This window comes from Microtus oregoni, unplaced genomic scaffold (assembly GCF_018167655.1).
Source record: "Microtus oregoni isolate MIOR12 unplaced genomic scaffold, Mior012 000005F_ref0000423, whole genome shotgun sequence".
Lineage (NCBI taxonomy): Eukaryota > Metazoa > Chordata > Mammalia > Rodentia > Cricetidae > Microtus > Microtus oregoni.
In genome coordinates this window covers 45,851,801-45,878,092 of record NW_024543064.1, presented here as the reverse complement: position 1 = coordinate 45,878,092, position 26,292 = coordinate 45,851,801, and the positions used below count along the sequence as shown (strand labels likewise).

The 26,292-nt window shown below is 43.7% G+C and overlaps 1 protein-coding gene across 1 annotated transcript; it reads left to right on the top strand.

Moving 5' to 3' along the window:
- Nucleotides 1-1,917: 1,917 nt before the first annotated feature.
- Dynlt5 (dynein light chain Tctex-type family member 5) lies at nt 1,918-24,862 on the top strand. The gene is made up of 5 exons (XM_041652954.1): nt 1,918-2,134; nt 3,647-3,783; nt 16,004-16,095; nt 22,397-22,521; nt 24,152-24,862. Exons 1-5 carry the CDS (start codon nt 1,940-1,942, stop codon nt 24,353-24,355), a joined length of 753 nt encoding a protein of 250 aa, XP_041508888.1. The 5' UTR covers nt 1,918-1,939; the 3' UTR covers nt 24,356-24,862.
- The last annotated feature ends 1,430 nt before the right edge of the window (nt 24,863-26,292 follow it).

Here is a 26,292-nt window from a genome sequence, read left to right as displayed (position 1 = left end):
GATGCTTATTTTGGAAACCAGCAGGCGATATGTTGGTGGCCCACTAGTCTTACCTATCACAGAGCTACCCTGCATGCCAGGCAGGTATTCCTAGGGTGATTTCTGGCTGCTTGAACACCGGTGCGTTTCAAGTGAAAAGACTCCTCATTGGTTTACCACGTGTACAGGGCAAAGCCTGTTGGTCAGCTTGAATCATCATCCCCACTAAGAGGCGGTGTAAGCCGTGGGTGTTTTACTCTTCTTTAACAATCAGAAACCAGGAAAGGCATCGCAGAGAATTCTTGCTGTGTTTCTATCTATAATGCAATCCATTCAGTCAGTGAAGAAGATGTTTCTCAATGTGTACTAAGACCTGGTAGTGGCCTTTATTTCAAGCTATCTGTGATCCATGTAGCAAAAGTACACTGACTCTCTTTATACTTCTGTACTGAATATATCATCACGCAAAACATCTTGGACATAAAATAGTTACAGAAGAAACTGTGCGTTCAAATACTCAAGGTGTATTGTAAATTGAGTCGACAAGTCAATGTCTCGTCTTTTTCCCTCCCTGTTCAGTCCACCCGTGTTCCCTGACCCTTACTGCCTAATCTGCAGTCCAGCTCTAATGCTTCCTGTGTGCCCACGCCGACAAAGCAGCTGAGTCTTGCTCCCTCCGAGGACAGCTGGGAGCTCTCTCTCTACTGGGCAAGGGTGGCAGGAATGTGGCTGGACAGATTGAAAATAATCATGATACCATCTTTAAGTCACTCGCCTTATGAGTTAGTAAAAGTGTGGATATCACTTTTTGTAACCAGTGATTTTTATAACTGTTCTTTCCTCCATAATTCTTCTAGTCACCCAGCTCACAAAATCTTGAATATGCAATTACTCATCATGATGTATTACTGCAAATAGGGTTCCCATTTCAAACTACAGTTTAATGTAAGTTGTTATCGAAATGTGACTTTTTTTTTCCTGGAAAATAAATTAAAAATATGAAAATAAACTGACCTGTGAACCTTTTATTTCCTGTATCTTAAAATTTTGGCTACATTCTTGGAAAACATAATTAGATAATTAAGGGAGGGGTTGGTGGACCCACTGTCTGGCAAAGTCAAGGGCTTTCTAGTGGGAGGAATGCAGTTTCATGATTTGACTAGAGACCTAAGCAGGTTACATCATAGTTCTCAATATATCCTCACAAAAATAAAACAGAATAACGGGGTCTCTACATCATGGGATCTTTAAGCAGCTTAAATGGGGTACCGGCTATTGATCACAGAATAGATCTACCTCGTTGGTAGTAGTCAAGAAGTAATTTCCTGCTCTTTGTGAAAATGTGGGTAGGGATGGCCTTGAGGGCTCTTTGAACACTAGGCTGGAATCTGGCTGCTCAGCTTCCATCCTGGCTTCTGAGGACCAGGAGAACGTTTGTCAAGGACCCCACTGTAGCCTGTGCTGTGGGTGGCCTCTGCTTTCTTCAATGAGTATCCACTATGGCAGCGAGAATAGCAGGTGGTCCCCTGACCCCAAACAGCCTGCACTCCAAACTTCCTCAGCTTCAGGAGTCTAGTCTTATTAAGCTTTAGTAGTTCCTTGTCCACGGAGGAAGTGAGGGAGGGCAGCCTGCTCCTGTAACAGCAGGGTTTAAAGACCCTATGCTCCCTTACACCCCAGGTGTGCCGATTAACATCAGTTTTTGGGTCACTAATTCTGAGAGCAATCATTTCATGGCATAGTTGTTGGGGCAACGAAATAAAAGTGAGCCGCTGCGCAGCATCTGTCAGCATCTGGGAGAGAGGGGGTCAGAAGTATCTTCATGTCTCGATGTTATGTCCGGGAAAACTTCGGTATTTCCCACTGGCGCCCCTGACATCCGGGGACGCAGCTTCACAGTCAGATCGTGGCAATCCCACAAGGCGGGGCTGGGAAGGCTCCGGGAGACAGTGATAATGGGATGCCTAAGTCAAAAGCGGCTCAAAGGCCCACCAAGCCGGGGAGGGGCGGCCTGGGCAGTGTTTGGGGAGGTCACCCTGGAGACGGCCTGGGATCCCAGGGGAACTGCAAGACTAAGCAGCAGCCCGGCTTCTGCAGCTCCACTGAGGACGTTCCCAGGTCCCGGCGGTCAGGCCTGCCACCCAGCACACAGCAGGTCAGTGCAGGTGCTTGGGGGGTAGAAGGTTCAGGAAAGGAGGCTCGGAAGGGAGCGGCTTACATAACGGCGATCTCTGCTCCCAGCTCCACAAAATCAGAAAAAGTGACCTCAAGCCTGGCTTCAAAGGGTGATGATGCTCAACTTATCTACCAAGCGCTGGTCGTCAGCAATCTCCCCTACTCGCTGCATCGCTGATAGTTCTTAATTCCATCCGGGGTCTCTCTAGAGAGGGTGTGCCTGCCAGCAGAGTTGAGAATAGCTAATTCTCCGGAATTAGCAAGCGTGGGCGGCACCTAACTCCTGTTAGGAGTGCAGTTCTTAGTTCTTCTGGAAGGGAAGAATCAGTGGAGTCACGTTTTAAGCAAAGCAAATACTCCAAAGAGAGACGGGCTCAGGCTGTTCAAGGGGTGGGAGCCGCGCAGTGGGCTCTTCATAGTGGAATTTAAGGTTTATGAATATTTATGAGCTAGATGGCATATTCATGGTATAAGGCAAACATTTTTTTCTCTCTCCAAAATTACAGTAAACCAGATCTTTTTTTTTAGAGAATTTCTTCCTATGATTTCTTTTTTGTTTGTTTGTTTTTGTTTGTTTGTTTTTCAAGACAGGGTTTCTCTGTAGCTTTGTTGCCTATCCTGGAACTCCCTCTGCAGACCAGTTGGCCTCAAACTCACAGATATCCACCTGCCTCTACCTCTGGAGTGCTAGGATTAAGGGTGTGTGCCACCACCACTCAGCACTTCTTATGATTTCTAGATAAAGCTCCCACAAAACAACAAGACCAAGTCTTGTGTGTCCGCCTTCATTAGTGCGCACGTGTATGATGTACCCTGATGAGGAAATAAAGAGAATTCTGACCATCAGAGACTCAGCTACCCAAATGCGGTGCTAACTCGCCTCTGGTTCCTTTCTGAGACTGCTTTAGGCCCATGATTGATCTCATAGCTCTCTCTGTTAAGACTTTTTTTAAGTTGAGGTTTTACACTGAAGGGTCCGGCCAGGTTTTACAGCAAACTGGTAGCCTACAATCAACTCTCTGTAGAACTGGGTTCTTCCAGTTATGCCTCTCCAGTTTGTCTACTTCATCCAAGCACACACCTGCCCACCACATCTCCCTCCACAGCCAAAATGGCAAAGCTTAACTCAGAAACGTGTATCAAGATCAGATACAGAGCAGTAATAAAAATATTGACGTGGGGTACAAGACAGCATCTTTCTACAGACACCCATCTTTCCGCGGTAACTTTCTCCCTATCCATCAGTTAAGCATCCTGACTATAGAGTAACGTCTGTTTGTGTGAATTAGGTACACTGTGGCTTAAAAAAAAAATATCCTATTCCCAGCTGTATAGGCACAACAAAGTCGCCTACACTGCAGATTCCTGCTCTCAGAAAACCTCCGTCCCCATGTGAAAGGGTCACACTAGCAGCTGGGTCCTCCACCTGGGATGATGTTAAGCTAGAGAAACTAAATGATTTTCATATCTTTCTTTTGTTTTTTTTTCACAGTATTTTTTCCTAGAGCGTGTTATGATGTCAGCCTTGGCTAAAGAGAAAATGTTTTTTGCACTGAAGAAAAGAGGGAGTGTATGCTCCCTAAGTAATCATGAGTCCCAACAGAAGGAAGGTCGTTGGCGCTCTAAACAGTGAGTACCTGGGTGTCCGGTGCCTTTGACTCCGAGGAATGTTTACCAACAGACAAAACATGTTCCTAGGAATGGAAGTGGATGTGGGGAGGGTATAGGGAAGCACAGTGCTCCCTTGGTCTTCGATGCCATTATTTAAGGTGGGGAAGGAGGCTTACATGGATCCTAGCAGCATGTTTACTGCTTTGAAAATTTCCCCTTGCCCTGCAAAAACCAAACCAAAACAAAACAAAAAAGAAAAAACCACCTGCACTGCAGACCAGCTCCAGCTGCCCTCACAAGTCCCTTAATTTCCCCTCAATATTTTAAAACTTCACAGTTTGCCCATTTTGTAATTGTATGTACATATACAACGCAACTATTTAATACAAATGTTGTACTGTTTTCGGTCTTTGTCCACATCCTCTTAAATGGCCATGTAATATTTATGAATTTGTGATCAGGATCAGGTTATCATTTGCAAACTATTGGACATTTTCAAATTGTTTTCTCTTTTTTCTTTTTTCACTGTATGATAATTCTCTACTTGGTTCTCAACAGTATAGTTAGCGACTCAAAGGTCATAAATACTTTTTGGCTCTTTTGTAGCATTTGCACTCCTAAAAAAAATGAATCCATCTTTAATATTCCCACGGCATTCCATTTTGGCCATCACAGCAAGGAGACAAAACAGATTACCTGAGGCAGTGGTCAATCAACTTCCAGGATGCCCCATCTTTCCATGGCTGGGAAGCGCTAACACTTTGCAGAACAGACCAAAATGAATGAGGGATGTGGAAACTGAAGCTTTTGGTGGCCAGAGTGATTCCATTTACACCTATAGTTACCATTTCCCTTTCAGGCCTACACGTCCGTAGGCTGCAAACACAATCTCTTTCGCATCAGCCTGAGTCAGAAGGAAGGGCAATGCAGGGATCAGTTCCTACTTCTGATCCCCAGCTGTGCTGTTGCCAGCCTTCTCCCGTGAACCCTCTCTGTCCGCTGAGGGCCGGGCACTGGTGACTAACCCCAGAGCCTCTTGCATACTAGGTAAGCATCTGCCACTGAGCTACACCCCAGCCCTCCTTTTTATGCTTTAGTTTGAGACAGGGTTGCTCAGTCATCCAGAACGGCCGTGGGCCCTCTCTGTTCCAACAGTGAGCTTTAAACATTCCACACCCTGCTCCATCACCCAAGCTGCTGGTGCTACAGACCCAAGTCACCAAGGCAGCAGCATGCTCTTTTTACAATATGTTTAAAAATAATTGCCACCTATATGCAGTTTACTTGTTTATTGAGAGCACTTAAGAATTTGATAGGATGTCCCTATGGCTTTAAAAGTGTATGCCCTCATTCAAAAACCAAATTTGCTTGCCCACATACACTGACCTTTTCCAAGACAAAGGGGAAAGTTATCTAAAAAGACTCATTGATATTTATTTACTTGAGGACAGGGAGTTGGCATACCATGACATGTATGTGGCAGTCAAGGGACAACATTCAAGATGTGGTTCTCTCCTTCTACGAGTATTTTGGGATCCCGCTCAGGTCATCAGGCATATCACTAAGGGCGTTTAGCCACTGAACCAACTCATAGCCCTGGTTTGCTCTTTACAAACCACAATTCTTATGATATTGGTGATTCTCTCTCATACGAGTCTTCAGCAGAAAGGTTATGAAATCTTAGTGGTCCTCACATGGAGACATGATTTGGCACTCACAGTGTGTCTGCAAAGGAAGCACCTTTTTCTTGAAAATTATTTCGAAACCATTTTTTTTTTTCAAAATCTAAATGCTGGTATTATAATCATCTCCTGAAGGGCACTCAGGACCTGAACATCATCTCATTTAGTCTCCTGCGTTGATCCTGCTTGGCCTCCTCATTCTTGCTATATTTCTGTGAAATAGCTGAGACCCTCAGGTCAGGGATACAGTCCCAAAGCCAGAGTAGGTCTCAAGGGGCCACAGATGCCTGCCAGCTCTCACGGCACCGTCTTCCCCGCTCTGGTCTGCATGCTGCCCTCTGGCCATACCCCCCCCCCCCCCCCCCCCCCCCGCTCCTTCAGCGTTCTATCTGGCTCCAGCCAGTGCTGACTGGAACCCCACTCCTTGTATGAAATGCTCTTCTTCTTTCTGCCTTCTTTTCTTTTCCTTCCTCCTCTTCAGGAAGCTGACTAAATACCTAAGCTTGACCACACCCTCCTTCAGACTAAAATGGAGGCTCTTTCTGTCTCTCATGCTGGTTCCCCCTTCCTTTGTGGTGAGTTTTTAATCTAGCTCCTTCAATGCACTATGAATTCACTTGTCTTTGTAGCAGTAAATGCATTAAGAAGGAAGGCAAAGAAAAAATAGAGTAGGGGTTAGAGAAGTTGGCTAAGAGAACTGATTGTTTTTCCAGAGGTCCTGAGTTCAATTCCCAGCAACAACATGGTGGATCACAACCATCAGTAATAAGATCTGGCGCCCTCTTCTGGTCTGCAGGCATACATGGAGACAGAACACTGTATACATAATAAATAAACAAATCTTTAAAAAAAAAATAGGAGTGAAGGTAGACCTATTTGAGAATGTGGTGTACAACTAGCATAGATTTGCCCTTTCATCTTGAATTTTATGTCTTCAGTCCTCTCCATTGGGACTGATGCTTAACTATCATTCTGGGAATAATAAAAAATTGAAGGGCCTCCTGTGTTGTGAAAAAAATATTAATATATATTCAATGTAATCATAATCATATGTTTTTAGAACTGAATCTTTTGTGTTCAAGTTATGTTCTATAATATTTTTTTAAGTTTCATTAAAGAAAAAAAGAAGTATCATTTTATAAGATGGTGTCTTTGCTGCCCAGATTGTTCATAAAGTCATTAATTATCAGAGCAGCTTGGATCAAGAAGGATCCCACTACATACAGCTGTAATATGAAGCCTCTTAAGCTGAGCCTCCTCTTTCTACCCCCCTAAAACACATGTTGGCATGTGGCTTTCCATGAACAGCTGTCATCCACCCCATTGGAAAATCTGAACTTGGCTTTTGGTGTAGACTATTTATAAGAAGAGAATACCAGCAAACACTTATGGAACCTTTATGATCAGCCCCCAGTCTGCTTCCTGGAAGCTTTGTCAGAGGCTGGGAAGCAATGGCCAAGGACCAAGTACAGTCTGAAACACTGCTGGGTATGGCTTCCTAGCTAGGAGTACTTCCTCCATAGCTAAAATCAAAATCTAAAGGAGCACGGTTTTGTGGCATGCAAATATTGGTAGAAACCCCAATTCCATGCTCCATAAATCCAGTTTTTAGATCATGGCTTGCCTCCTCCATGCAGTGTCTCCAGAGGCTTAGGGACCACAGCAACAGAGACAAGCTACAGCAACAAAACGCTTAAGGCCCCCAAACCCCAAAGTTCCCACTGTTTGACCTCTTCCAGAAAGGTTTGTCAATGTCTCCTCTCCTAAACAGGTGTGGGCACCATCCTCCTTTTCAGATAAAGAAATGGCAACTCGAGTAAGTTGAGACTCTAAAACCTCAGAATTAGCAAATAGAAAAAAAGACGTTGATTAGCCAAATATTTTCATTGCACAGAAAGTGGCAATCTGTGTGTAATTTACATGGATGCTCCGGTCCCCTTTGTTCATCAGAACCTTGCATTTCCTACTCATAAGTCCAGGCAGACATTCACAATGGTGGTTTACTTGCTGGAGACTCACCCTCTGGCAGACATTGGGCAGCATTTGAACAAATGTTCTCATCTCCTATCCTTAAGGTGAAAATGGAAACCCTGTGGTCGAGTTACCTTCTCTAACTAATGTGATATGCTATCCAGGCATATTCATTCAGAAACTGGTACAGTTCTACTGTAGGTTTGGATGAATGTTGGAAACTACAGAGTTTTTCTCTTGCCTCAAACCTAAGTTCCCATGATTCACGGAACAAAAACGGTGTGGCCCCACCTTCTCCACCAAAATGCATTGAGGTTATCAACCACACTGACTTCCTTAAGTTATTCATCCAGGATACAGTGAGCCTCTAGCACGTCTGCTGTTGTATCACACACATCAGGCATAGAGGAGTAGCGAAGGGATGGAACATAGAGAACTCTGTCGTTCCAGCCAGCAGAGAGTTACTTGGGAATGGCTCCATAGCAGCTAGGTAGATCAGTGAAAGATCCAGTTGGAAAGCATTGCCCCCATGGGCTTTGTAAAAGCCTTCTTGGGCAGACAGTGGACAAATAATTTTACATGGAATGAATTTATTCTAAAATTACAACCCACGAACCTTCACATCAGAAGTGAGGTCAGGCTATCCTTTCTTTTGACCCCTGAGGGGAAACGCTGGAAGACAGAAAACCAAAGGGGGAGTATGTGGCATAAAGCCTTGTGCATCAAGCTGAGAAACAGCTTCGTCCCAGAGAGAGAGAGAGAGAGAGAGAGAGAGAGAGAGATAAAGCTGGAATGTCATGTTTCTTAGTGAAACACAATGGCCTCCCTGTGCCTTTTGTGGGAAACCATGGATTAAATAGAGAAGACTCTATTTTACCCTAATTTATAAATGGGGAAATGATAAATGATTTCTTTAAAGCAGGCTAGCCTGTAAGTCACTATTTAGACCAGGCTGACCTCAAATTTGCAGTGATCCTCACACCTCTCTGCCTTCTTAGCTGAGAGAAGAGACATGCATCACCATGGCCTTGGACGTTTGAGGGTTTGAGTTCTTGTGTCTGACGTTGTTTTAGGAGAAGACTCTCTCACTGCAAGGAGGGAGATGAAGCTGATCTGGTACCTTCTACACTTACACGGATTTACTCCAGATGGAAGGTGGAGAATGGAAAGCTATAAAGCACACAGAAGAAGCGCAGGAGAACCTCTCTGTTCTAGAAGGATGTCCATCACACACACACACACACACACACACACACACACACACACACACACACGTGCTTCCTGGAATCCCTAATCCACTTCAGCCTCCTGAGTGTTTGGATTAGAGTTTTCCACTTCCACACCTAGCAGAAAATTATCTTAAAGGAAATCCCAACATAAATACCTAATCCAGAAGAAAACTAAAACGTTTTTCATAAATAGAACTTCAATAAAGTGTCATATTTTAACAAACTCCATAGTAATAGAGTTCGTAGCCTGTTAGAGTTTGCTTATTGTGTGTTAACAAGAAAAAAAGGAAGCCAGTTTTAAACAGAGTCAAAGGACACGACGGTGTCCAGAGGAAAGCTCAAAGGACACAAGGAGAGCAGGAAGAGATGCCCAGAGCACAAGGGAAACCAGAGATGTGTAACTGAGAACAAGGTGCCCTTCTGTGCCTGTCCTGACAGCAAAACACTGAGAGAGGGGATGCCAGACAATGCTGAGGCAAGAGAGAATAAAAATGGACCTGGCTACTCAGCACACACATCATATGGGCAGCAATAATAAAGTAAAATAAAAAAAAATGTAAGTTCTATAGACACAAGAATCTTAATTGCCTTTTATATCTCCTGGTAGGACATCTCAAAGACAGACCTGGGCACAAAACCGTCCTTCAGTAGCTATTTTGATCAGTGTGTGAACATTACTACTGCACTACGTGAATTCTTGAACAAGTACATCCTTTTGCTTTCAAACAAGCTGGACTCACGAGTCTGTGCCTACATTAAGTCCAGGGTGACTTGTACGACGACTTTACAACTTATAGAAAGTGTTTCTCTGAGTGCTTAGTACAAAGCAAGCTTTATTTTAGCCTCCTTCTTAAAAGTCGGTTTGCATCTCTTCCAAAGATGAAAAGGGAGGGAGAGGAAGGAAAGAAGACCGAGAAGAGAGGAGAGCCATTGTTTCCTCTGCGTGGGACATCTGTGATGGCCACACCCCTCATTGATGACTTCACAGTGAGGTGTGGTAGCCAGGGCTCAGATGCTCCCAGAATCACCCCTGGCTCCTGACTGCAGTGTGACTTTGAAACCATGCTGCATCCAGGGCCTGCAGGAGAATTCCATCATCTAGCCTTGTCCATCACCTCCCTTCCTCTCAGATGAGCACTGGGCCTCAGCTTCAAGATCCGGTCCTAGCCTTTTGCCCACACTCACCGTGGTTCCTGTTCTGTCCATCACCACTCCAGATTTCCTTTCATCTGGCCAGGGCTAGGCTTTGCTCAGGAGGTAGGTGTAGTCTTTGTCCTTCAAAACCACTCCTAGTCTTGAAAAATACATCCCATGAGACTATACCCCTGCTGATCTCTTATTTCCCTAATTTATGAAAAATTCCAACTTCTGTTTCCACTATAACCTTTCTCTTTCTAAAAAGATGAACCAAATGGGATAAAATGTCATAAAACTGCATAATTTCCACAAAATTAATGTTTCTGAACAAGAAACACCATCTATTGCTAGAAAAAGAATTGGCCTGCTTTTGGTCTTAAACATAATCAGAAAAGAAAAAAAAAAAAGAATCCACAGATGTTCTTAGTCCCCAGTGAAGCAGTTTATGTGTGTATTTTACATTACTCTGTACATCATGTTTCTCCAGCACAGGAGTCTTTCTTTTGTGTTATTATCACTCTGGACTCTTTCTGGCACATTGTAGCAATAAATTCTTGTTAAAAGACTTTAAAAAGCTCACAGAGCCTATAGCCTTCTGTTCTCTGTGCACTGTGAAGTTTTTCCACTGGGCGGCAGCACATGACTTTGATGGCAAGCTCCCACCCTTCCTGAAGGCGCTGTTGAGGGGCATGGGTTTCCACCAGTAATAACTCATAAGCTTATACTTGTTCTCAACTGCAGCTCTTACATCAAGAGACCTGTCTATAATTCTGTCCTCAAAAGTAGCCCATCCACTTCCAAACACTGACTGGATTTTTACACATTTTCATTAAAAAATATTTTTGATGCAAAGGCACACATCTTTTCTCTTTTCCTGCCAGAAATTCCAATTTTTAGATCAGATTTCCAGCACATGCCTGATGCCAGAACTTGAGGACCAAAGATGTAAGGATCACAGAGAAGTGGAGGCCAATCTAGTCCACCTAGAAAATCCCAAGCCAATCAGTACTACATAGCAAGATCCTGTCTCAATTAATTTATTGTTAATAAGATAAAACTGACTGTAGCATTCTCTGGGCAATGAGACTGTGTGTCAGGAAGGATTATCACGGCCAATTTGAATCACAGAACTGGACCTCATCCACTTGTAGCGCTGGGACATGTAGTCGGTATAATTATTGTGTCTACACCTCCCATTGAAAGTTTAAATGCACTAATGAGCAAGTCACGTGATTGTCTTTAGCAATTCAAGTAGCCTGAGTGGAGCTGCCGATCAACATAGAATCTGTCCACTCGTGTGTAAGCTGGTGTTCTGGACATTGACAGCTCCTTGCTTTTAAAATATAGGAGCTCTTTGATTTCTAAAACCTTACCACAGGGCTGGAAGACAATTTGGTGGGTAAGAACCAGGGGCTGCTCTTTCAAAGGACCAGGTTTGATTCCCAGTACCCACATGGCGGCTCACAGTTACAGTCTGTAACTCCAGTTCCAAGTGACCCAACACTCTTTGTTGGCCTGTGTGGGCAGTAAGAATGCATATGGCTCACAGACATACATCCAGACAAAACAATTCTCCATAAAACAAAAATAAAAAGAAAGAAAGAAAAGAAAAGAAAAATACACCTAGCTCACGTTCTAGTTTAATTTTTTAATGATTTATTTATTTTATTTTATTTGCATTGGTGCTTTGCCTGCATTATGTCTGTGTGAGGGTATCGGAGTTACAGACGGTGGTGAGCTGCCATGTGGGGGCTGCAAATTGAAGCTGGGTCCTCTGGAAGAGTCGTCAATGCTTTTAACCACTAAGCCTCACTCCGGACCCTGTTTAATGGTTCTTGCTCACACTGCAAGCATTGTTGATATCTTATTCTCCTCCTCAAGTCTCCACTCAAGTGCCAAATATATTGTTTTAATATTTTCCTCATTCTCTTTCCTTTCTCCATTTCCAACCCATCGCACGCTGATGTACAAACTATCAGCCCTTGATTCTTTACCATGAATAAAGTACTAACTTAGCTTCAGGGAGGCCCTGCCTCCTATCCTATCTGTTGCTCTGATAAACCCCATCGTCAAGGCCTCTTAGAGAAGGAAGGGTTTATTTGAGCTTATGGTTCCAGAGGAATAAGTGCCCATCATGGCAGAAAGGCATAGCAGGAAGCAGGAGGCGTGGCAGCTAGAGCAGAGTGCTGAGAGCTCAACTCATGAACCACAAGGACAAAACAGAGAGGACAAAGCGTGAGTATGTGTGGCCTTACGTTCGCAGAGTTCATCGCCAGTGACATACTTTCTCTACCAAGGCTGTATCTCCTTAACTTCTCTAGAACAGTACCAGCTACCAACTGGGGAACCAAGAGTTCAAATGCCTGAGGCATTCTCATTCAAGGCACTACAATCTTCATACTGGAAAACAAATATAAAAATAGTGTCCAAAAATAAAAATTCAGGCTGGAGAAATGACTCAGTGGTTAAGATCATGTACTGGTCTACCAGAAGAGCCCACAGACAGACACACACACACACACACACACACACACACACACGTGCGCACAGATGCACAGACCACGCACACAGACACACACACAGAGGGTGCACAGACCATGCACACAGATACACACACACAAATGCACAGACCAACACACACACAGACACACACATGCACAGAGACACACAGACATACTTTCAAATAATAATAAAGTTTCTTAAAATGCCTCACGAAAGTGTAGTCCACTGGAGTCATGGTCAGTCTGAAGATGTAGAAAGCAATAGGTTCCCCAAACCTTTTAGCCAAAATATCCAGGCTTCCAGTAAAACACCTACAATCTTTTCAAGGCTTTATGGCCTTAGCAAAAATGACTGCAAGTTCTCTTTCACACAGCTTCCTGCCTTGTGCAATAGACTCTGTTCAACAAGAGACTGTATCTGTTACATCTAATGTCTGTTTAAAAACGAATACAAAGCAGTGCCCTAACAAACTAGACGTACATGTTTTCCTATAGAAAAGCCCAGTGGGGCAGTTTAGAGATCCAGGCTCCCATTGCTCTGATCCACAATCTACAAGGTCAAGAAGCTGCTGCGACCCTAACACCAAACACAATTTAGTAACAAGGGAGACTGAAGATAGACTCCTATTGGTTAACTCAAAATGTGTTGATTTGGAGTTCTGATGTTGTTTTGTTTTGAGAAATCTTTCTCAAATTTCTACCCAGACAGTTGCGGTTCTTCACAGTGGTTCTCAAGCCACAGAACCCCAGCAGCACAGAAAGGGACTGAGGATTTGCTTTTCATTTAGACAGAAATCTTCCCACAGTTTAGGGCTCTGATACCCAGAAAGGAGAGGAACAATGCTGAAAAGAAAATGGCAGTCCCTGCCACATGGTAATTATAGATTCCCGTACAGTAATGGGATATTGGGAGCAACTTAAATGGCCTGGGGAAGTAACAGTTAAGCAAAATATTTGTATATTAAGCTGATATTTAAAATATGGCTGCATATTTGTTACTGAGGATGGAAATGTTCTAGGATACAGTTTCAAGCAAAAAAAGAAGGAAAGAAAGAAAAAGAAAGAAAAGAAAGAGAGAGAAAGAAAGAAAGAAAGACATTGCATATGTAATATCATATACCCAAGAACTTTTTTTAACATAAGTGTTTATCCAAGCACTGGAGTTAGTAACATGAAACTTTACTCTCCCCGTTTTTATGTGCTTTCCATGTTTTACAATGTGCATACAGCATTTACATGATGACTGTGCAGACAAAGACCCTGGGGGCTTGGGAGAAGCCCAGCAGGTAGAGCCCTCACCACACATGCCTGAGGACTGGAGTTTGGATTCTCAGAACCCATAAAAGTCGGATGGACATGAGGACTACCTTGTAAGACCAGGGGACTGGCAGGGAGGACAAAGACAGGAGACCCCCACAGCAAGCTACCTAGCCAAACTAGACGAATCAGGAAGCTCAGGGTTCAGCCAGAGAGCCTGCCTAAATAAGTAAGGGGGAGAGGATCAAGGAAGATGCCAGATATCAACCTCAGGCTTCTACATGCTTCTGTGTACACTTGCACATACACACACACTCATACGCGCACACACTCATATGCACACACACTCATCACACACATACACACACACACACGTCCAAAACAAACAAAAACCATCTTCAATAATTCAAAAACAGACCAGGCTGTAAAACTTGCAAACTATACATCAGACTTCAGCCCTTGGGTTTTGTGAGCTGCCCCGTAGACACCATCTTCATGGCAGTAACATAAAGTGCACAGATGACTAGTCTTCAGTAACACGGAGACAAACGATGATGAAAATGATGGTTCCCTTTGAACTTTAAACCCCACGAATTTGAGCTGTGCATCGGCTCTGTTTCCTGGGAATTTTTAGTGTGACCCTTGTAGAAGACAGAGGAGCCTCAGCCAAAGCTTCCTGCATGTTGTGCACACACACATATCTGAACTGCAGCCATTCATTAGCCCCAGTAGTTCCCGCCCCTTTCTCGTTCTGTCTGGGGTAATCACACATTAGACTTTTCTACTGGACGATAAATGGAAGGTTTGAAATCGAAGTCTGCCTTTTCTACACTTGTGACAGTAAGCCCTCGGCCTCCCTTCTTTTCTCTCTAAAATGGACAGAATGGTGACCTCTCTACACTATCAAAGGACACCGAAAGAGGAAATGAAATCGCTGCTAGGGGTTGTGTTGCCAGATTGAAAGCAGCATGCACAATACTAGGCACGCAGACTTACTACCAAATCCCAAGCTTATGCCGCAGGGGTGTGTTTCTCAGGCAGAGGCTGCCTGTCATCTTTGGGCCTGCCCACAGCACCTGTAACCACAATGGCCTAACAGGTTGGTTGCTACTTTAAACGGCTGCAGAAAAAAAAAAGCAGGTGTTAGAAGGAAGAAAACGGGATTGCCACCACAAAGATGCATTGTGACAAAGGCAGCCAAAATGTCATCATGTTCTTGGACTTTGTGAGTGGGCTTTAATTTGTCCCATAAACTGTACTGTACTGAATGATTTTTCAAAATAGACTAAGTGTGATTTCTTTGAAATGTCAGTTCATAGATTTCACTAGTTCCAAACATCTGCAAACTAAGCACTTTAAACTTCTCACAGGCAGAAAAGAAAAACCCAATAATTAAAAACAAATAAGCGAGGCATGGTGTTTGCACGCTTTTAACCCTAACACCCAGAAGGCAGAGGCAGATGGATCTCTGTGAGCTTAAGTGCAGCCTAATCTACATAGTTCAAGGCCAGCCAGGGCTACTTGGTGAGACCCTATCTCAAAAAACAAACAAAACCCAAATAACTCTTTCTTATTCAATGAGAGCCAAAATATAGCCTTTAAGTGGAGAAACAGTCACTCTGAACACACATTCACACCCACAGATACAAGCGTACGTGCGCGTGTGCACACACGCACACAGAGCAGAGGGGCAGAGAGGCAGAAGGGGCATATCATTGCCTTTGAAATGGCATCTGTCTTAACCTCCATCTTCACAGGTGGAGGGAATTTGGGGTAGAGCTCTGTAGGTTCGTTAGTCCCACTTGGTTTTCTCTGAGCTAGGTTGAATTACAGAGTGCCCATTGGGGGGCTCCTCCTTGCTTGGGTTTCTCACTCAGCACCTGGATCAGCTCAAATTGCCTTGGAGATCCATTCTTCACTCTGAAAAGGCGGCTGACACTGATTGACTCTTACAGTTTGGGTGACTTGCGGTTTCTCTCACCGTATAGATAGATGAGTTTCCCATTTCTTTTTTTATTCTGACGGGATTTGGTGGAACGTATCACAATGAGCTTTGTATAATACCCTTTGTCTGTACGGATTTGTTTCCCAACACTGTAAGCTGCTTTTTGTACCCCCAAGTGCCATTTGTGAGCTGTGTTTACTGTGGGATAGGCTTTTGAGTCTGTTAGGGACTCCACTGGTGATGGCTTTTAGAACCCTCCAAAGACACAAATCAGCCCAGGAGCACCTGCTCCGGATGCCACCATGACCCTGAGACTCCATCCCAGTAACTTCTCTACATTTTAGTGTTCCCATCTCTAATGTGGTTCCGACTTTAAATATGTCATCGGGCTATTTCTGTAGGCTTTATTGGGAACTTTCAGCGAATTTTGTATATGGAAGCATACGCCTTTAAATCAATATTATGTCTTGTTAACATTGAGATGATGCTAATTACTGTTTCCCTTTTTGCTTTCAGTTCCGTCAGCACCGTGTCTCACGTGGATGAGCCCAGCCCGCGTGATGAAGCCTCTCGCCTCACAGTTCGCATGGAAAACACCTACCAGCTAGGTGTGCTGCTCACCTGCTAAACTTCTAATTCAGTGACCTATGCCACTTTCGTCGGAGTCTGGTATAGGTCTTCAGGCCTAGATAAGTGACCTTAATTTGAGAGAGTTGGTGGTACATTAGAGTTACAGTCTTGCTTTCTAAAATCGAAGCAACACTTCCTTTAAGATTCAAAAAGAATGGAAAACAAAAAGTGGGGTTTCCTAAACCTCAAATGAATCTCTGAATGCCATAAATGTATAATAGAATAATATATGATTCAATTCAAGCTCGCTGAGTATTTCCGGATGGAATACGCACGTGAGTGTGAAAGTGATGTACGTTGATGTTTATCCTTCAAAACCAACCGTTTTGTTGACTGTGGAGGACAAAAAATACCCCAGTGCAGAGGCAGATGACTGTGGTCCCCTGTTGATGGAGATGTTTATCTGCTGCCATTGAGGTTTGGGGTCTTTGAAAACCAAGATTGTCACAGCTGCCCTATGCTCCCAGGTGGAGTCCACACAAGTGTCTTTTCCCACTCTCATTTCTTCACAGACCTACTTGTTTGCTTTAAGTGTGTGCCTGCCTGTGATTATCTGAATTCATACATAATTACTGCCCTACATAAATTCCATAGAGACTTACCAAGGAGCAAGAAAGGACTCTGTGGGCCAGGGTAATTCCACCTGTGGCCTAGTAGCCCCAGGAAAATTATAACCCATCACTCTACCCGGCTAGGCCTTATAGCCAGTTTTCTTCAATAGTTCCAATACTATCGGAGTGAGTAACTCAGCCGCCCCTTTCATCCCTCTCCTCGGCCACACTCTTGGTTCATTTTGAGAAGCTGTAATTACTTAGACGAAAGGAGGACAAACACTCTGTAACTTTAGATGCATCTACACAATGGCAATGTCATTGTACTGGCTGACACCCCCACTCCAATTCTGCAGGCTCCCGCATTAGTCCGGTAGTATTTCACACTGCTCGCGGTGGACAGTATATGTTCCTACCATCCAGATCACTTTAGTGGCATACCTAACTCCAAATCCTGGCCCTTAGCCCTTTCAGTCAGCAACCTGAGTTTGGGTCAAGTTTTCTCCAACTTGCAACCAAAGCTTCTATCTTTTGTTTTGTTTTGGGAGGTGTTTGGTTTGGTTTGGTTTGGTTTTATGAGATGGGTTTTCTCTGTGTATCTCTGACTGTCCTGAAACTTGTCCTATAGACCAGGGTGTCCTCAGACTCGGGGAACTATATCTCTGCCTCCTGAGTGTTGGGACTAAAGGTGTGGTCCACCATCGCCTGGTTAATCAACCAGAGGTTCTTAATCATGGCAGTCTGTGACTTTGAGTCACTGTGTGCTGAAGAAAAGTCTGGAATGCCTTTGCAACAAGATAAAGCAGTTTAAATGCAAATGCCTATGTTTCTTTGATTTTTTTGTTTGTTTGGGGTTTTTTTTTGTTTTTGTTTTTGTTTGTTATACAACTTCTTCAGCCAAACAAAAGTTTCAGAAGTGCTGACCTTCCAGTAAAGGTGACCAGCCGTCACTCTTACCCCCATTCTTGTGGCCAGAACTCTATCAAATTGATAGAAGATCTTTACTGAAGGCCCGTGAGTATGATTCACAGGCAAAATAAACCCAAAAGAAAGTACAATTGGAAATACAGTTTAATTGTTAGTAGAGCTGACTGGCTGCTTTGAAAAGCAGATTTAATCTAACACAGAAGACTTTCATCGTCGAGGCTGGAAAGATGGCTCAGTGGCTAAGAGGTCACCACCACCACTATCATTGTCCACGTCTTCTAAACACATCTTAAGTTACGGTGTGTTTGTCCTTTTATCAAAATGATTACAGCTGTCATAAATGAAGTAAAACATGAATATAGTCCATGAGGGGAAAAAAGAATAGGAAAGGGAAGCTGTGCTTCTTAGAGAAAGCACCACTTACCTTTGCTCCCTAACCGCAGAGAGGAGAGAGAGGAAGAAAATCACAGGCTGCAGTGCCCGACCTGAGCTTGAACGCAGGTTTCAAGGATGCCCAGGAAGGTGATAGTTAAGCAAAACATTCTGGGATCTTGGCTGCTTTGTGCTTAAATCACATGATGGTCTGCTTCCCATTCACTAAAACTGTTGCTAAAAGGGATGGCTAGGGCCTTCCCAGGGAAAACTAAGCACGAAGACCTCTTGTTTGATTCAATGTGACTCCCACAAATTATGGACTAGGTTTTGTACCCGGCTTTTGTAGGTGCTCAGGTTAAAAGTAGGTAGCAGATTTTTTAGAGATGGCGACTGTGAGTATCACAATGAAGAGCTTTCAGTTTCTTTTTTATGACAGGATACTGGACGAAAACACTGTAAGAAAGAAAGGGTTTGGTTGGCCCGTGGTTTAAGGGTCCAGTTCATGATGAGGAAGCAGTAGGGGGCTGCTTGTTCACATCTGGGCAGATCAGGTAGAAAAAGAGGTAACTACGGGTGCTCTGGCGGATCTTTACTGTTCCCCTTTTTATTAAGTCTGGGACAGTAGCCAATGGGGCGGGGCCATTCATTCAGCTGGTCATCTTCTCCCCTCTGTTCACCTCCTCCAGGAACACCTTCAGAGACATGCCTAGAGATGCGCTTACCTGGTGAGCCCAAACCCAGGAAAGTTGGCACTGAAGAGTACTTGCCACAGTACCCAACTTTTCCACCACACACAGAGACAGCAAATGAAGCCAACATAATGGAAAATATTGATTGGTGAGGGAAGGAGGAGGCAGGTGAGAATGAGGGAGAGAGAGAGGGGGAAGAAGGAAGGAAAAGAGGGAGGGAGAGAAAGAGGGAAAGAAAAACTCTTGGGCTCAGCTTCTGTGAGGCTCTCAAACCTCTGGTATCAAGTTTTCTCTGCAGCAACCTGTTAATCTCTCAGGGTCCTTCCTGTGTAGGACCAGCAAGTCTCCTACTTATATCCTCTGCCATCTCCCAGCCTTCACATTCTGACAAATCCTCTTTTACCCTTCCTTCAGGAAACAACCTCAACCACTACCTAGGGAGTGCTTTATGACTTGGCACGCCCTGTCCTAGCTATTTGAAATCTATTTTATCTCCTTAAGTCCTAGCACAAGATAATGTAAAGTAACTCTTGGTTTTGTTTTGGTCTGAGATAGCTCAGGCTGGCCTCAAACTCACCGCATTACCAAGGGCACCTCAAAGTCCTGATTCTCCAGCCTGCACCTCCCAAGTATGGGATGACAGGCTTGTGCCACCACGCCAAACTTAGAGTAATTCTTGTTATCCCGGTTGGGGGAAGTTGTGGGACAATTTGTTGCTTTCGTTATTCTCCCTTGAATCTAGTTTTTTGTTGTTTGTTTGTTTATTTTTTAAGTTATGTTCTCTTTTTTTTTTAGATCTTTTGAAATCTAAAACCTTTTCCTCAAGGGAAAAAAATTGCCTCAAAATGAAGAGGACAGGGTTTGTTGATGGCATTCATTCTCATTGAAAGTAGCTTGGGGCGTTTATCTTGCTCTGTCCCTTTGCGTGTCAGGGGCTCCATCTGAGCACAGTGACAGAGGATTCTGGACATAAAGGGAAAAGACCATTAGGTTATAAAGAATGAGTTTTCGTTACTGTGTAGAAAAAAATTGTTTTAAAGGTGGAATTGTGTTTGTGAGCTAAAAGGATGTGCCATGCTCAGAAAGGATTTGGTACAGCAGCCCCTAGGAACTGGGCTCCAAGCATCACAGATGCTCTTTCTTTGGCTGATGTGTGCCAACTTCCTTCTCCCACTGTTGCCTTCCTTCCAGCCTGGAGATGCCCTATGGCGGTTCCTAAAGGTTAGAAATTATTGCTTTGCTACAAGCAAGACACCGGTTTGTTTTTACGCCTACTTCTGCTATGAAATAAAACGTTTAAGGAAGTGCTTTGGCCGGGCCTACAGCTCTGTCACCCCTGAGCCAATCACCTATGCTCCGCACGTGGGCTGCAGGGGGCAGTGATAGAGCCTCCTGCTCCATGACTACAAGGGGGAGAGGATGCATTTAGAGGGGCAGATGCTGCTCCCATGGTGGGGGGCAGCACTGTGCTGACCAATATATCTGCACTAGAAGAATTTTCCATTTTCTGAATGTAGCGATGAGGACAGGTAGGTTAATGCAAGGCAGCGCAGGTTCCCTGGGAATAATACTGGTCAAGGAAGATCATATGAGATGAGTGCTTGGCAGGAGGAGTGGGAATGAGAAAGGATGGAGTATAATCCATTTAATTTAGTGCAGATTAGTGGTAAGATTCTTTTCTAGCTCTTGTAGACCAGGCTGACTGCGAACTCACAGAGATCAGCCTGCCTCTGCCTCCTAGGTGCTGGGATTAAAGGCGTGCGCCGCCATGTCTGGCTTTCCTGCCCTGATTTAAATTGAACTAAACAATTCTTATATCATCAAAATAAACATTCTCTTTAATGAGCCTCAGGAGACTGACCTCAATGCACTACAGTCATAGCCCTAGACGTCTCTCGAGTATAAGCCAAGGAACCTTCAGGAGGAATGAAAGCGGTGTGAGACCTGGGGATTTACCTCCCTGGTGCCGCGCCATGGCCTCATCTCAGACTGGTTACAACTCTCAGCCAAGGGGCGTAGTGCTCTTAAGGGAGTCTCCATGCAACCCTCCTGGGATCTAATCTGAGCTCCCTGCTGGATTGCTCAGGCCTGGGGTGGCATGCTTCCACTGGTAGAGAAGAATGACCCTATCGCTTGTGACTTCCCTGTCTCTCTCAGATGTCCCAGAAGAGAATTTAATTTCTTGGAATTAAATTTGCTTGGAATTGTCCTAACTCTGGTATACTTTTCCCCTTAGCCTCTACCTGACGTAGGAACATGCATAAATACTAACAGATAATGTTAACTGCTGAAAGAGGATTGGATAGCGTTCTTGATTCAAACGCTTCCTCCTTATTCATTCAACAATAATCCAGCCTCTACCTACCAAGCCAGAGCACGTGTGTATGCCACGTAGTTGTCTGGGCAGAAACCAGAAGGATAATGTACCTAATTCCTGGAATACCAGGGTGAAGCTCACTTATCTGAAGCTTTGATCTGAATATGGCTGAAATGTGGTTGCGAATATAAATTTTAAACCCCGATAAATCTGGGCATCCATTCCTAGTTCTGTTACTCTGGGATTCTGGGCTTCCCCCTCCATTTTCTCATCTGTGGGACAGATATAACCGTGAGAGTCCTTTCAAAGATCTCTGGAAGATATCACAAGGTAAACCCATGCTTGTCACAGTCCCTGGCACAGAGAATATGGTCATCAAAAAGTAACCGTTATTTGTGCAGTGATTATTATCTAGAAATTGTTTGAGTCCACTAGAACCAAAAATTATCCCTAAGCATTGAATTAGACTCTCAGGGGGATAAACCCGTCTTGCTTACATTTCTTTAAAATTTTTGAAGAGTTTATTATTTTTATTACATCGATTTCTGTGTATACATTTGTGCACACAAACACACAATTGTGTGGTAGGTAGTCATGTGGAGGCCAGGAGACATTTGGAAGTAGGCTCTTTCTTTCCACCTTGTGAATCTCAGAGATTAAACTCAAACCATCAGACTTGTCCTTCTAAGCCATCTCCCTGACCCCGATCTGGCCTCTGTTTCCCTTGGAGAGAATTGCAGGTATACCTTACCTGCTTTCAGGTGGATTAGGATCCAGAGGACCCGTGTGTCTGGAATAAATGAGAGATGTTTGGTACCTCAGGTGAGAAACTACCTATTTCTTAACTGAGCAGATGGGGAATGGTGGTCCATTTGGAAGAGTAGACAAGGGTAAAGACACATGAGCATCTTTCCATGACAGATGGAGCCCACCAGGTAGGAGCAGCATGCACATGGAGAGCTATGGGGGCTGGAACAAGAGCTCAGGACTGGGAGACACACAACTCTAGACCCCATAAGGAAAAGGTCATCTTACGATCTGGGTTTTTCCAAGCAAGTTCTCTGGCTGCAGATGATGGACCAGAGCAATGTGGGTGGGGTGTAAACACTGAGGGACTGGTTAGAAGGTGTTGAGGCTTTGAAGTAAGAAGCCACTAGCACTGGCAATTGATGAGGAAGAGCTCACGGTACGAGGCGCCAACAGAACTCACTGCACTCCTTAGGGGGCCTGGTAAATTCAGAACTAACTACCCGCTCAGTCTCTCAGAAAAGCCTGACCTGAATTCAGACCTCTAACCTCCTTAGCTGGACTTCACCCAGGTTACTAAAGGCCTTCGTGTTTCAGTATTCTTTTGTGAACCCATCGGGTAGATGGATATGGTTAGAAATGACTTCTAAAGAAATTCCATGTCTATGTCCAGGTCCCACCAGGCATTTTCCTGTGGCGGCTGTCAATCGCATTTTGAAAGATGTACTAACTGCCTACCTACAAGAAGCAGAATATGATCCAGAGTTCTGCAGACAGATGACTAAGACAGTTTCGGAGGTACAGTGCACTTGGCCCAATGTTCGCTAGAACCACAATATTTCCTTTTTTCTTTGTGCTGAAGGGATTGGATTTGAGATCAGTCAAATGGTATACTTCGATTTTATGAAAATAGGTATTAGATCATACACTACATATGCAAATAGGTACATGTGTATGTGGTAAGCGTTTGTCTAAAACCATCATTATGTATGTAATTTGTAGCAAATTTATTGCTGTACAAAACTGTTTCACTTGTTTTTTTAAAAAAAATTATATTTTAATTTATTTGTGCATGTGTTTAAGAGAAAGACAAAGAGAGAGAGAGAGAGAGAGAGAGAGAGAGAGAGAGAGAGAGAGGTGTGTGTGCAACGGCTGAAGCGACAGAAGAGGGCTTCAGATCTCCTAGAGCTGAAGCTACAAGCAGTTACAACTGCCTGGTATGAGTGTTGGGAACCAAACTGCAAGAGCAGAAAGTGCTCTTAACTGCAGAGCCATATCTCCAGCTCCATGCAACCTAAAAAAAAATCATCCTGTATGTTTGTATGATGTGTGTGTATGGTATGTGTGCATGTTTGCGTGTGTGACTTTGGGCAGGGACATGCCACTGCACACAGAGAGCTCAGAGGACAATCTTGGGTGTAAGTATTCACTTCCCACTTTGTTTGAGAAAAGGCCTTTCTGTTGTTCAGCACAGCATAAGACGAGTCAGCCAGGATGGTCCTGTCTCTGCCCCCATGTCCCTGTAGCTATGCTGTAATCCTCAATGCCCACTGCTATCCCTGAATTTCGCTTGGGTCTTGAGGACTTGAACTCAGGTCCTTATACTTGCACAAGTGCTTCACCATTGAGCCCTCACCTCAGCCAAAAACTGTCTCACTTTTAGAACTTATTTTTGGAAAATAAACATTTTTGCAATGGTGTCTCCTTGCCACAGCAACTTCTTTGAACGCTACCAATTATACATATTGTGGTCTTTAACTATATTTCTAGTTTTATCAACGACAGTGCATTTTATGATAGTTTCTTCTACTTCAGTTTTTATAACAAACTCTGGGATAAATGCTCAATTCAGTTATGTTGCAGGAGCTTTCACAGTATGTTTCCCTCACTAGATCTGAAAACACAAAGTAACCCTGGTTACAACGTTCCTTAAAGAGAGGCCATCTTTTAGTATAGATTTTCATCGGGTGTGACAGTCCCTTGAATTCAGTTCAACGGAAGACTAGCTTCCTGTGTATCTCAGAAAAGGTCAGCTTATCGCTAATGTTGTCATTTTGTTTCTGACTTCCTGGTCCCATGAGGACAGTACTTGAAAGAAAGTTGACTTACGGTTCTGTGAGATATGGAAAGTGTCTACAATGCACCATGCTGTTGGCTTTAAACAATTTTTCTTTCACGTTTTTGAAGTTAGCCTACCTACAAAGTGATGAGCGTCATTATGGCTTTTTCACACACGTGTGTCCTCACACGCCCCTCTCTCATTGTGCTCCCCGTCCTCCTTGCCTTCCTCCTCTTGGTCCCCTCCATCCTTCCCAAAGTATCCTTATATGTTAAACAATTTTGAAAGCTTATGTGACTAAACACCCCCTTTTCTTCTTCTTTCTTTTTTTTCTTTTTCTCTCTTTCTTTTTTTTTAAACAATTTCTAGGTTATTAAAGCCAAGGTCAAAGAATTGATGATTCCCCGGTATAAACTAATTGTGACCGTTTACATAGGACAACAAGATGGTCAGGGCATCCTTATCGGCAGCAGATGCCTCTGGAATCCTAAAAGTGATACCGTTTCATCCTACGCACTCAGAAATTCTACTCTCTTTGCTCTGGCAAATGTCTATGCGGTTTACTTTGAGTGACCGACACGAGGCTTGCATTCCCGGTGTTTTCAAATCGTGAAGCAGGCTGTCAGTCTCTCTCCACGAAAGTTCTACTAGCAACACCTGTGAGAAGGAAACAAGATGAACGATTCAAACAACTGGAAGCTTCCATCACTCCTGCGAGGACTGGTGGAGGGGAGGGCAGCCCAAGAAAGAACCTTGTTTCTCCAAAACCGCAGTTGAGTGTGGTTCACATAAACATGGATGTTGACTATTACTTTGGGTACTAATTCTTTTGATTTCTCTTTTAGTTGGAGAGATAGAATTCTCTAGATTGCTTTTTTGATAAATTTCTAGAAATATATGGTGGCATTCTGGGTATATATCATATTGGACAGGATAATTTAACATGGCACACACAAAAAAAATGATGAATGTTAATATACTTCAGTACTGCATATAAAATAATATGGTTTTCATTTTACATTTAATAAATTGAGCAGCATTCATTAACTGCAATTACCGTTACATGTACCTGACAGTTGAAAGTGCCGAAGAAGAATTAATGATTTCATAATAATTACCATAGTCCCACGGGGCCACAAACTAAATCTAGAAGCTCTTGTGGGTTGCCTGCACTTTACAAAATTGCAGGAGAGCCGAACATTGGCTCTTCAATAATGGAAACTATAAAGTGGAATACAGGCTTTTAAGGACACTAAAGTAGACATTATGCTATTAAATATACATGATGCTTAATAGTAAATGTGTCTGTAGTGCCTAAGATCATGCATTGGAAAGAGACACTACCCTTAAATACACACTGCTCATGTGACTCTGAGTACCTTTTTCTGGCCTAACCTTTACCCAGGATTCAAAGCTGGCAGCTTAACAACTAAACCATGTGCGTTTGCCATTTTGTTCCTATGAATCTAGCACGGAAGTGAGCCAGTGGGGTTTCTGAATGTATGGGCATTGACGTTTACAGGGCTGCTATAGCTCTTCTGCCAGCTAATGCCCCTTGTAGCACGGATCGTTTATTTTTATGGCGCTTTCAAGTCTTTGTGTGCATGAGAAATGACGCTGTGGCCTCGCTCCGGGATGGTAAGTCATCTGCCTAGAGGACATTTGTTAAAGGTCAGACACAAATTGCTCACAGGTGGAGAGAATTAGCAGCGCTGCCCTCTTATGGGGGAAATTACGTGTAATTCGTATCAGAAAGATTTTAACAAATGGAAAACCCAGTCAATGTGTCACAATTTGAAAATGTTTTGATGTCTTCTTTTTCCCTAAAACCAAAGGTAGCTTTAAAATGCATTCCGGAGCTTGTTCTGATAATGCTTTAGTGCGGGGTCTGTGTAGAATAATGACCACCAGGACTTGCCTGTCTGCAAACACCAGTTTGGAATCTGGATTTGATTATGTTTCTTTCTCAGTCAAAGGCCATGAAATCACACGGCAGCTTGGTACGAATGAGTCAAACAAAGAAACAGCTTGGCCATATAGAAAGTCTGCTGCCAACAGGACTTCCTTTCAGGGTTCTAATTTCTCGTTATTACAATAATTTCTCACCGCCCATTCCAGGTTGTTTAGGCAACTAAAACCTTAAACGACAAAGGCCGTTAAAAAAAAAAAAAAAAAAAAAAAAACCAGAACAGGTGGTTTGCAGGCCTCTTGCCGTGTGTTGTAACTGACGTTAGGGCAGTGACGGCCTCTGGCAGTCACGGCAGCCCAGGATAACAGGGCAAGAACTCGCCCAGAATAATTAATTTTCAGGGGAGCGTTAGTCACCACGCAAAGCCTCAAGATGGGAAAGTTTCAAAGAAACACAACTGTAAGTTTGAAGAAGTTGTTTTATTTGGAAACAGCCAAGCTTCCCCTCTGTGAATGATGGCCTTCCAACTCACTCACAACAGGACCCCCTGTCTTCTTTTCAGCAAGCACAGCTCTCACCTTCCCCCAGGTCCTTCTCTGTC